The 12345-nt window shown below is 40.9% G+C and overlaps 1 protein-coding gene across 16 annotated transcripts in view; it reads right to left on the bottom strand.

Annotated features, from left to right (window-relative positions):
- PPP2R2B (protein phosphatase 2 regulatory subunit Bbeta) overlaps positions 1 to 12345 on the bottom strand; it is a 436815-nt gene that overhangs the window by 86685 nt on the left and 337785 nt on the right. For all 16 annotated transcript variants that reach the window (XM_023617485.2, XM_023617484.2, XM_070233097.1 and 13 more), the window contains one exon: positions 6685 to 6797. In XM_023617485.2, coding sequence (XP_023473253.1) covers positions 6685 to 6797 — 113 coding nt within the window. The remainder of the gene's footprint in view (positions 1 to 6684; positions 6798 to 12345) is intronic.

Here is a 12345-nt window from a genome sequence, read left to right as displayed (position 1 = left end):
CATTTTCCCTGAAAGTGGGTCGGGGTTACCCATCCTCCCGGAGTGAGCATCACCACATGGTCACCACAGAGGCACAAGAAAGCATAAAGGCTGTGTGTAGACAGGAGGCATTTGACTCTCAGTTCTGCCTCTCAGAGCCTCAGTTTCCCCCCTTTATAATGGAGATAATCAAATCCATACCACTAAAAAGAGGGAAATAGCAATTCATGTCCTACTTGCCTCCTAGGATCCGTGGGATCATCAAATGAGACCCCCAGCATGAAAGACTATCTATCCTTCAAGAAGCATCTTGAAAACCTTTTCCTGATCCTATATCTATTCCCTTCCGTTCTTCCTCTGAACTGCCATGTCAGTCTTCTGGGTTTTTCTCAGGACACTTACCCTATCCAGTGTTTCTCAAAGCACGGCCCAAGGACCACTAGCATCAGAATCACCTGGTGCTTTTCCAGGAGGGGTCTTGTCAAAGATGTCATTGGGTACAACTCGGACCTTTGAAACCAGAATCCCTGGGTGATGAGGCCAGTGATTGTGTTCTAAAAAGCATCCCAGGTGACCACAAGTCACGCCAGTTTGAAAACCACTGCTTAAATTAATTTCACGTTGTAGACATTTGCAACTTGTCCCCTCCTTGCTCCTTGCAGACAGGGAGTATGTTTCATTCATCTCTGTAAGACTCACTTTGTAGTATGTACTTAGCACAATGCCTGGCACATAGGAGGCACTCAATAAATAGGATAAAAACATGTTGATGGGGCTGGCCCAGTGGCATAGCAGTTAAGTTCGTGCACTCCTCTTTGGCGGTCTGGGGTTGATTAGTTTGGACCCTGGGCGTGCACTTATGCACCGCTTATCAAGCCAGGCTGTGGCACGCGTCCCACATATAAACTAGAGGAAGATGGACACAGATGTTAGCTCACAGCCACTCTTCCTCAGCAAAAAGAGGAGGATTGGCGGCAGATGTTAGCTCAGGGCTAATCTTCCTCAAAAAAAAAAAAAAAATACTGAAAAGTTCTGTGTGTCAGATGCTATCATCCTCATTGTTGTCTAGATCAGGGACCACACAGTAAATCATCTTGCGTAATGGTGAAGGGTAGGAGCTCTGGGATCAGATAGACCTGGACTCCATTCTTGGCTTTGCCACTTATTATCTGTGAGGGCTTAAGCCGGTGCTTAACTCCATGAGCCTCTGTTTCCAAATCTGTAAAATGGGCATGATGCCTAAGTCATAGGATTGTGATGAAGAGAGAATTGTAAAATGTACATAAAACTGCTCAGTCCAGAGCCTGTCACTAGGAAGGGCTGAATCAACATAGTTGCTATTATTAGTAAACTTAAACAGTGGTCTGTTCAATCAGTTCTCTAGAAAACAGATCAGGTAGTTAAACTGGTTGTTTCACTAACAGTTGTTTTCACTTTTGGGAAAAAAGCTAGTCTGTTTAGTCAATCTGCCCAATTCCATGACCTGCTGGCAATAATCCTCTAGAAGTCCCCTTCAGAATTTGGAGCTGGTAAAAGCTCCTGATTTGCCGTGGTGTCTCAGACTGAGGTTGGGGGTGGGGGGGTGTCTAAATTATCACCAAGGGGATTTGCAAATTTCAGGATCGTCCTAAGTAGAAAAACGTTAGTCCAGGAAAGTCACAAGAACGTGTGTGACCTGAGTTGAGAGAAAGACAGAAGCAGTCACTAGCAGAAGGCAGGTGTGTAAAAACATGATGTAATTTAATCTCTTCTCTAAAAAAGAGTGCCTCTATTATGTGCCCACCCTATGGCAGAAAAGCCTGTCTAGCCCACCCCCCTCGCCCTCCCCTCCCCCAAAATCCAGCTAACATGTTAAGAAAGCTTTGCCAAATAATTTTGAGAGACACAAATAATGAAATTCTCCTGCCCTTTGATCATAAATTGATATTTTCTTAGAAAGCAGAAGCTGAGGGAATCCTAATGGAAAGCATCCGATTTGGGGTCAGACAGACTAGGGGTGAATCCCAGCTCTGCCATTTTCTAGCCGTGAGATCTTGGGCAACTCCCTTGCCTATTCTAAAATCAGTTTCCACGTCTGTGAAATCCATTCGTTGGCCAAAGATTTACTGCGTGTCCACCATGTGCGTGCGTTGTTCATGGAGCTACGGGAGAGGACACAGCGTGTTTCCTGCTTTCACGGAGCACACATTTCAGTGGAGGTGGAGGCGAGGCAGACAATGGACAAATGATGTATCAGGAAAGGTAAAGGCTAAGAAAAAAGGGGCAGCGTAACGACACCGAGGGGAACGGGACGATGCGAGGGTGCTCTTTTCTCCTGGGTATCCTAGGAGGGCTTCTCTGAGGAAGTAAAGCTTTGGATGATGCAGAGAGAATAAGAGAACCCACCTGGGAGAGTGATTGTTATAGTTAATAATATAAGGATATAACATCCAGCACCTGGCACATAGTAAGCACTCAGTACATGCAGCTATTATTATTACTTTATTATGACTATTATTCATATTAGCTGTAGGGAATGTTTGGAAAAAATCCATTAGGAAGTTTGAATTCATGACATCCCTTTCATTTTGGGGGAGGTTATGACAAATCACAACTTCTAGGCTCTGTATTTATAACTGGTTAAAAAGAAAATTTCAACCTGGCCCAGGTTCCCGGGGCACTGGCAGCCAACCATAATGAGGGAAATAATAACTCCAGGCTCATCCTGCAGGGAGAAGTACGCTAAGCGTGATTTCTCAGCACCCAGCTCCCACCCAGGCTGATGGAGTTACTTGAACTATGAGTTTCTGCTGTCTAGAAAGGGCTCTGAGGGCCCCTTACCCCCGAGTATTGGGAGGTTGGGAAAGAAGGGCACAGAGAATCTTGCTAAGTAGAACTACATGAGACCTCAGGGGATGCTGAGAGGTCAGGGATCTGGAAACGCACTGTGTGTGAGTGAGACAGAGGGAGGGAGAGGGGAAGAGGGAAGAGAGACAGACACACCCACACACACATATCCTGACCTGGAATAATAATGGCATGAATTATTAAGAAAACCATTTCAAATGCCCAAAGGTACGTGTCCAAGTTTAAGAGTCATAGCTCTTGATTTTCAGTTCCAGCTCTGAAATAACCAGCTGACAGACATTGGGCAAATCACTTTCCCTCTCAGCCTGTATCAGGTTTAAGGTCTCGGGTGGCAGAGCAAAGTAGATCAAGGTTTGATTCTTAGCCATGCATGATCCTAGGCATGTTACTTAACCTCTCTGAGCCTCATCTGTTCAATGAGCATTCTAACCAGGAACCACATCTCATGAGGTAGCTAATGCAGATACAGTGCAGCATAGTGCATGGGATATAGTAAATGCTCAATAAATATTAGATACTAGCGTTTACATCTGCCAAATACCTGTCCTGCCTTCCTTATTGGCTGTTCTAAAGATGAATCAAAGGATTAGATAAGAAAACACTTTGTGATGTAAATGGCATTTTATAGCTATAAGGTGTTATTATTAAATTATCATCATGATTATTGCTTTGAATTCTACGATACTGAGCAGGAGATATAGTTTCATAGAAGTGCTTCTCAATGTCTCTCTGGGTAACAAGTGACTGGATTTGAAAGGCTATTTTCCATGAAAAAAGGAAAAAAAATAGCCACATTCTTGCTTTGAAAAGCAGAGCCTCCCAGCACTGAAACAGAACAGGTTCATTACTCAGTGAGGATTAATTAGCTGTTGGGTATTATTAAACGTTCTCACTCTCAAGATCCACGTAGAACTGGAAACTATGAAAGTGAGCAAGAGGTAATCATAGTACAGAGAAGAAAAAAAGCCCCAACTGCTGGCAGTGCAAATTTCAAGAGCAGAGCATGTTAGTAAATTACAGTCTGATTAATATCATGTCGGCTCATTCTCTGTTTGGAGTCATTGTTCTGAATCTACAGTCTTCAGGGTTGCCTGGTTTTTTCTTCTTCTACAGGGATCAAAAAGGAAAGGAGGCTGGCCTTTTCACTGTTTGCATTGAAAGAAAGCTGAAGTGTGGATGTTTACACTGAAATGCACAATATTTGAAAGCCTAGGAAAGTAGACAAGGTGAAATCAGATACGAGTATTTACAGTATTATAGCAAACGTGTCTCCCAAGTTGGTACAATAACCATCAAAACGACTGAAAAGTAATAGAGGCTTATAAAAAAAATAGCTCAGAGGATCCTTAGAGATGATGGAGTCCAGTGACCACAGACCTCTTTGTCTCAACAACCAGGAGCTCATATTAAAAATGCAGATTCCTCTAGACCACCAAACTTGCTAAAGAGAATCACTGGGCTGGGGCCTGGGAATCTGCATTTGTAACTAGCACCCACAGGTGCAGAACCACTGACTGTGTCCAGTCCTGTGCTCAGCAGCTTAGAAACCAAGCTTGGAGAGAAGAACTGTGATCACTGGCCCAGGGTCACACAGATGGTTAATAAGAAAGTAAGAACCAGAAATGGGATTTTCTAACTCCCAGCCACACCTCAGGGCCCTCTTCCATGTTTGATATGTGAGTCCGCTTCATAACATCACTGTCTTACCTGGAGACAATCTCTGCTCTAGTGGAAACTTACAGATAGGCCTTCTCTCCTCTTCTTCATGGGGATGGCCTTCTCCAAGGGGCTAAACACAGAATATGGAACCCCACTGGATGCCATGGACAACAGGAATTCATAGTGGGGACTACACATGGCAGCTGAGAAATTCCATCCACATAGCAAACAAGGGCAAAGTAACATCTGGGCAGAAGGTCATGTTATAACTTCCCCAGTGGCATCTAATCCACTTGTTTTCCCCACAGAATTGCTCTTATTCCTTTTTGTATCACCAACACAGTGCTTGGCACTTAGTTGATATCAGTGAATAGTGTGTAGCATCAATACAACAGTATAAAAAATATGTGAAAAGAAAAATATGAATTTTCTCATACACATAGTCCTACTATCAGTAGGAGGTAATAACAGCCATGAAAATGATGATGATGATGATGATGATAGGAATACTAAACCAACAGCAGAGAATTAACATTACTGAGTGCTTTCTGTGAGTGAGACACGACAGGCTAAGCTCTTTATCTCACACAATATCATACTGAATCCCCTCAACAATCCTGGGAAGCAGTGACTATCATCCCGGTTATGAAGAGGCGACACTGGAGGCATAGGGAGTTCAAGTAATATGTGCAAGGTCACCAGCCAGAAAGCAATGGAGCCAGAATTCTAAGCCAGGAAAGACTGACTCAATGTTCATACTCCTCACTGCTCTATCCTCTGGTCGCTAAAACCTCTGAGCATTTGGAGCATCAACCCAGTCTGATAAGGTAGACTTGTGGGGCAGTTCTCCAGGTTGAAGGCACAGCCGGCGAAAGATAACAGAGCAGCCAATGCTTGTTGGCTCAGATGGAGCGCAACAGAAGACCAGGTACCCATTAGTACCAGGTAGCCATTAGTACCAGATAAACATGCAACAGCCTGGGACTGTGGTCAGCAAAGAGTCCATGCTCAAAAAGCATCCGCTGAATAAGCAGATGAACAAACGAATAAATGAATGAATGAATGAACACATAAACAAGTGAGCTAATGGGGCACACACTAGTCATTCAATTCCCATAGCAGCTTGTAAACCTAGGGAGACAACCTCTTTTCCCCCCATGTACTTTTGTCTCCCTTCTCAATATTTGGTCTTCAGTAGAGCAGCTGGTGTCTGAAAGCACATATTTTACACAGTTTTGAAAGTCCCTTGGGGCTAGGGCTGGTCCTAGCATGAGCCTGCTTCACTACTTACCTTGAACACATCTACAACCAAACTCATCACTCAGTCCTGAACCACTTTAACCTATATCTAGAGAGCCTTCCCTTAAAAGTCCACTTTTAGAAATCCATTTTTAACATCATTTCCCTATGAGACCTTTCCTGGTCTCCCAGAACCAAACATAATTTCTCCCTCCTTTGATCAAACTGCAACTCTCTGATTCTCATTGTATTTATATTACTCTATTTAGTGTCAGAATCACTTGCATATTCATTCTACAAATCCTGCTTTCTTACCAGACTCTGCATTTCTAGAGGGCAGGAAGGAAGATTCTCAGACTAATAGTAGAGGTCATTTATTGAGTACCAGCCACAGAGCAAGGGCTTCTCATCCTCATTGCATTTTATCCTCCTAAGACCACAGGCGGAAGTATAAGGCTCATTGTTTTGCAGATGGAGAAACTAAAAATAACTTGCACGACTAAAGTTCAAAAAGTGACTGTGTGAGATTCTGGTTAAGTACAAGAATTTAAACCCAGGCCTGTTAGATTCAGAAGTTCGTGTTCTGAATCACATGACTCCAACTTTCCCTCTAGGTAGTCCCATTCCCTGTACCTTCTGTACAGAAGATGCTCAAGATATTTTAGATAACGCAAACAGAGGCTAAGAACATAGTAATGTATGGCAGTGGCCATGTGGGCAAGCACCCGGAGACAAAAGGAAGTGGGTGGATTTGTAGTCATCAGAGCTTAGCGCCTGTCCTGCTCCCTGCTTGCCACCAGAGACTCAGGAAGGTTGGGTCTCTGCTTGATCTCCCTCACTCGCACATTACCATTGCAACCTACAGCAGCAGCCAGCACGTGGCCAAACTTAGAAGCCCTTCCACTGACCCTGGTGGGCAAGGAGCTGAAAGATGGTGGCCAAAGCAGCCGCCAGGCTCACCCGCAAGGTTGTGATGGTGGCAGGATCACGGAGCCGGCCTTCCTCATCTTTCAGATTGTAGCCTTCTGGCCTCTTATCGCGCTCGCTGACTTTCCACAACTTCACAGTTTTATCTGTGGAAGGCAACCAGAGGAAATCGAAATTGCAGTGAAAGAAAGCTTGTAAAGGAGTTTTTTAGGGGGTAGGGGGGAAGCAGGGAGAGGTGGAGATAATGATGGAAGGAATCGCTACAGAAGTTGGCTCAGGCTGAGGTCTTCAGTGCATAAATCTCATGTGATTTGAAGGCAGAGCTTGTGTTTCAAAACAAAAACATATATTGTGCCCAGACAAATAGTTTCGCTGACAATGTGCTGTTAAATCTATAGCTTATAGATTAATTTGATTCACTTAAGAAAAATATTTATTGAATATTGAATAATAAGAGTAGCCACAAATATGGAATTAATTATGTAACTATGTTAGCACTTTGCATGGAGAATTTATTTAAATATTTGCAATAACCCTGAGAAGTAGGTAATATTATTATCCCCATTTTAATGTCCCACCTCACTAAACACTGTCCTTACCATGACCTGCACCCCCTACTTCCTCTGTCTGCCCCACTCCCTGCCACTCCTTGTGATCCTGCCACACGTGTTCCTTATAGTTCCTTGTACACGGTAATCCCACTCCTGCCTCAGGGCTTTTGCACTTGTGCCTTCTGCCTGGAAAGCCCTTTGCCCCTCTTTTTCACAAGATTTGTTCCTTCACTTTGCTCTCTCTGTTTATGTCCCAACCTTAGAGGGGCTTTTCCTAACCAATACACATAGAAATGTTGTCCTCACCATTTTCGATCGCCCTCCTCCTGCCTTTTTGCTCCTCATAGTACTTTTTACTACCGACAGCTTAATATGTCTCCCTCACCAGAATGTCAAATCATTGGAGGCAGGGATTCTGCCTGTCTTGTTCATCACTACACCTCCAGCACCTACAACAATGCCTGGGACATAGTAGATGTTCAATGAATACTAGCTGGATGAATGAATGAATCTCATCTACACAGTGCAAATTGCTAGCAATATGCAGGGAAATAAAAGGGTAAGGAGATTCATCAAAATGCTCCTTTCTTCTTGCAGTCACCTGGGAGTCCCCGGCTGGAAACCACCTTTCTTGCCTTTGTACTGTCCCAGCACTTTGTACCACTTGCTGACACCTGTCATTCTCTAGAACATTAAAAAAGGGTGAGAACTCCAATGTCTACAGGGCTCCAACAGGCCCGGGGAAGGGGTGAACGGGGCTCAGGGCTTGGGGAGCTGGGGAGGCCATGCCCCACCTGCAGGCTTTTGACTCCATTTTTTAAGGAAACATGTTCTGGCCAAACAGATCATGTCCATGGACCGAAAGCCTTTGTGGGTCTTCCTTCTCAGATTCTGCATTATTTGTCCTCTTTTTAACTTCTCTTCTGGAAGGTGGAGGCTCCCCTGCCTTCTTTGTATCCTCCTCCGTGCTTGCACAAGGTAGACTTTGGAACCAGACAACTTTCAGCCCCATCCCCACTCCACCTCCAGTGCATAAATTTCACGTCATTTGAAGGCCACGTGGACAAACACTGGGAGTTCCATGCAGTAGGCGCCTAACTAGTATTTACTGAATAACGAATAAATGAGAGCACCAGATTTAGCAGGAAAAACAGCACAGAATGTCCAGTTGAACCTGAATTTCAGATAAACAATCAATCATTTTGTAGTATAAGTATGCCTCAAATATTTTAACCTTACAAATAAGGTGACTTAATTTCTCTATGCCTCAGTTTCTTTGTTTGTAAATTGGGGAAAACAGTGTCTTCCTCATGGGGCTCTTATGAAGATGAATGAACACTACGCGTAGAATGTTTAACCCAGTGTCGGGCTTCTAATAATGGCTCACAAATGGCAGCTGTTATTAGAATTAGCAAATTGGACAACCATTCTGCAATAATAGCATGTTGTTCTGACAGCGTTAGCTTCATCCCACGATGATGTCAGCACATCCTATTTCTCCTCTCTGTAGTCTGTCAGGAGAAAAGCTGCCCCTCTACCCTGTCTTATTAGGACTCCCTTTCTCTTTTGCCCCCTCGGCTCACTCCTCCATCTCTCCTCACCAAATGCCTCGTCCTCAGAGGTCTGAAATGCACCACATTGTGAAGTGGGCTTCCAGCAACAATTTGGCTACTTTAACAGATGTGTCCCTGTTTCCGAATATCTGGGGATCACTCGGGCTGGTCGTGTCTACTGGCACGCCTGGCAAGACTGCTAAGTGTGAGATTTGTGCACTCTCCCAGGCTTGTACTAGGACAGAAGGCGAGGAAGCCTTTTCCAGATGCTGGGTTGAATTTAGAACTTTCTATCTATACACTAACACTCGTCTGGTCCTATCCTTTCTGGATATCCTGCTGCATAATGAACTGCTTTTTTGGGTGAGAAAATGAAACATGGGCCATATTTATACAGTCACTTGATTAGCTACTGAACAGAAATCAGAGTAGATCAGCTACTGTGGCTTAGAGGAACCCAAATCGGTGAATTTTAACACCAAATATTTTCTATTGCTTGGCTTTGCAAAGTATCCCATCCCATCTGTAAAACAATTCTCCTCTTACATTTTTCTTATTATGAATGATAAATTGCTATATAGAGAAATAGAGAATCATAGATAAAACATGAAAAATAAAAATCACCTATAATCTCCCCAGTCAGGGACAATCATTGTTAACATTTTGCATAGATCCTTGTATTTTTTCTATGCAATTTTTGGGGAGGGGTATGAACCTATAATAATAGTGCATATGTAGATTTTGTGTTTTCTCATTTTATTTCCTTCTTTTTCTTACACAACTGGTACATGTAATTGCAGGAAATAAAAATGAACATAAAGTAAAAAATTAAAATCTCTCTCAATCCCATCAGAGATAACTATTATGAAAATTGTGTACAGCCTTTCATTATATTTGTGTGTACAATTATATAACTATTTTTAATAGACATAATATGCTACACATAGCTTATAATATGCTTTTTTCTTAATCGTATCTATCCATACCAATATCTATTCCTATAAATATATAATTTATAATGGTGAGAATTTGTTAATAGTTAAAGGTCTAATAATGGGAGATTTATTAGTAAACAATAGAAGAATCATATAAGGGAACGATATGCAGTCATCGAAAACATTAGGGTATTTTAGAAGAATATTTAACAATTAGGAAGATATTCCTCATTAAGTGTTATTATTATTAAATAAGAAATCTGGTTGTAAAACAGTTTATAGAATATATCACATTTTTGTTAAGAAACAAACAGATTTATCCATGCCTCTTTGTTTTTTTCTATAAAAGACTAATAGTGGTTCTCACTTTTACTATCTTCATTTTGTTTTTCTGAATTTTCTAATTTTTTAATAATGAACACATATTGCTTTCATAGCATGAAAAACAGATTAAGTATAACTTCCCCTCTTATCATAGGGATTAAGACAGAAGTAGGAAGCTAGGTAAAGCAATGTGTTCTCGCACCGGAAATAATTTCAAGGTCCCGATTCACAACTGAATGTTGGTTTTATTTTTCATTAAAAATCATAAAGTTGGAAATCTATTTTAGCAGAATGTAAAAACTGCACCCAACTATAATGAGATAAGCACAATTTTTTTAAAAAAGATAATTGATGGTGAATTCAATCCAATTCCCCATGGTTGGGTTGCCTGGAGTCATTCCTGACTTTATTATCACACAATTTTTCTTGACTCCATCTCTTGAAGCTTTGTGGATAAAAAGTCTGAGGAACATGTGGCTGTTACTATGAGTAATGATTTTTTCTTTCTTCCTCTGAGTAGTTTATCATTACTTGTGGCAGCTTTTAAACACAATCTTATCATCTATCTTCATTTTCTCTTTTGTACAGTAATTCCAATTGTCTTCCATTAATTTTTGCATGTTAACCTATTTAGCTTAAGGGGAATTCTCAACCTCAATGTTAGTATAAAAAAGAAAATCACATAAGAACATGGGAATTTTTCTCATCAGAGTCATTTTGAGATGCTGTTGGCATATGAAATAGCATCCCAAATGGGAAGATAATATCCTTGTTAATCAAAAAACTATTTAAAAACTCAATTAACAGAACATTATGCTATATAATTAATCTTCATTGCATTTCACTGATTTCTTTCCCATCCCACCCCCCCACAAAGCAGTTAATAAGTCTTTGAATTTTATTGTAATAATCAATAGACTAAATTTCATAATATAAAGTAAGCTAGCTATAGAAGATAATCAGACACTTTTTCTCTGCCTGAAGTAATTAAATCAAAATCATCAGAAGTCTCTTTTCTTCTAAGTCATGTTGAATCTGAAGAACCTTTGAGTGAAACTTAAACAGCAAAACTAAAAGAAACTGAAACAAATTCATGTGGTCTGGCTTTCAAGAAATCAGGGTTGGAAAAAGTAAACAGAACAGTAAATACAATTATGAGAAAGAATTAAATGACTTGGAATCTGGAAAAACAGATGAGTGGAGATCTGGTCAGGTTGTGACAAGCTATGCTTGAATAACCCTAAACTGGCTTTTTCAGAATTGTCAGTTTTTAGATTTGTACACTGGCTTTACATTTGGGGGATTTTGGGTTCACGTGCATTAAAAACTTTTACCCCTTTTTTCATAAGATTAAAATAAAACTCATTGTAAGAACTTAGAAAATAAAAATACTAAAAGGAACACATTTACAACTAACTCATAATGCACATTCAAAGATTAATCATGATACACCTTTGAGTGTGTTTCTTTCCAGTCTTTAAAAATATTAATATACATTTGATCACATTGTATACATAGTCCACATTTTTTTCACTTGACTTATGGACATGATCCTTTCTTTTCAAATGCTGGGGATAGGCAAAAGCAAATCCCTTGCTTCTTGATTTATATTTAAATGTATACTCTTCACGGACTCACATAGAGGATGAAATGAATCATCATTCAGCTTTTTTGCTTGGGAGAGGGTTTTAATTTTTATACACTAATCCTCTTAATTGTTATGCTATTCAATTAGCACTCTTTAGCAGATGATTTTATTCTGAATTGTTTTGAGCAGAGATGGCTTCTTTCAGCAAGGATATTAAGAACCTGTAAGGTAGATAATTCCACTGAATAAAGGCTTATAGAATTAACATGGAATTTGGCTCTCTATTCAAACCCCAACATCCTCCCTCTCTGACCTATTTAGATCAACTCCCCCAAACCAACAAGTGGTATGAGAAGAGTAAGGAGGCAGAAAGAGAAAGAAACCATTTCTGATCAGTTCCTTGGTAGAGTGCCCGTCTCTTCTTGACCTGGGCTGCTAGCTGAGAACTTGATTGTCAGAGAGACACAGACATCTGCTTTACAAACCCCCAAATACATTCAGGGATTAATAACTTCTCTTCAGTATGCCAAACCCACAGGGACGGCATGTTGAGTTCCCTGGAATGTGTTCCCCAGAATAACATTCAGTGAATCTGAAGACAGGAAGTCACATTCCAAAAACACCTGGAAATAATTGGCATTAGTCAAAAACTGCAGATAAAGGGTCTCATATAATTCAGTCATAAATTTTGTTATTTTTAAAAAGAATAATTCTTATTTACTGAGGGCCTACTTGGTGCCAGG

The sequence above is a fragment of the Equus caballus genome, chromosome 14, assembly GCF_041296265.1.
Source record: "Equus caballus isolate H_3958 breed thoroughbred chromosome 14, TB-T2T, whole genome shotgun sequence".
NCBI lineage: Eukaryota > Metazoa > Chordata > Mammalia > Perissodactyla > Equidae > Equus > Equus caballus.
The sequence above is the reverse complement of the archived record's forward strand: the minus strand, read 5'-3'. Positions and strand labels throughout refer to the sequence as shown.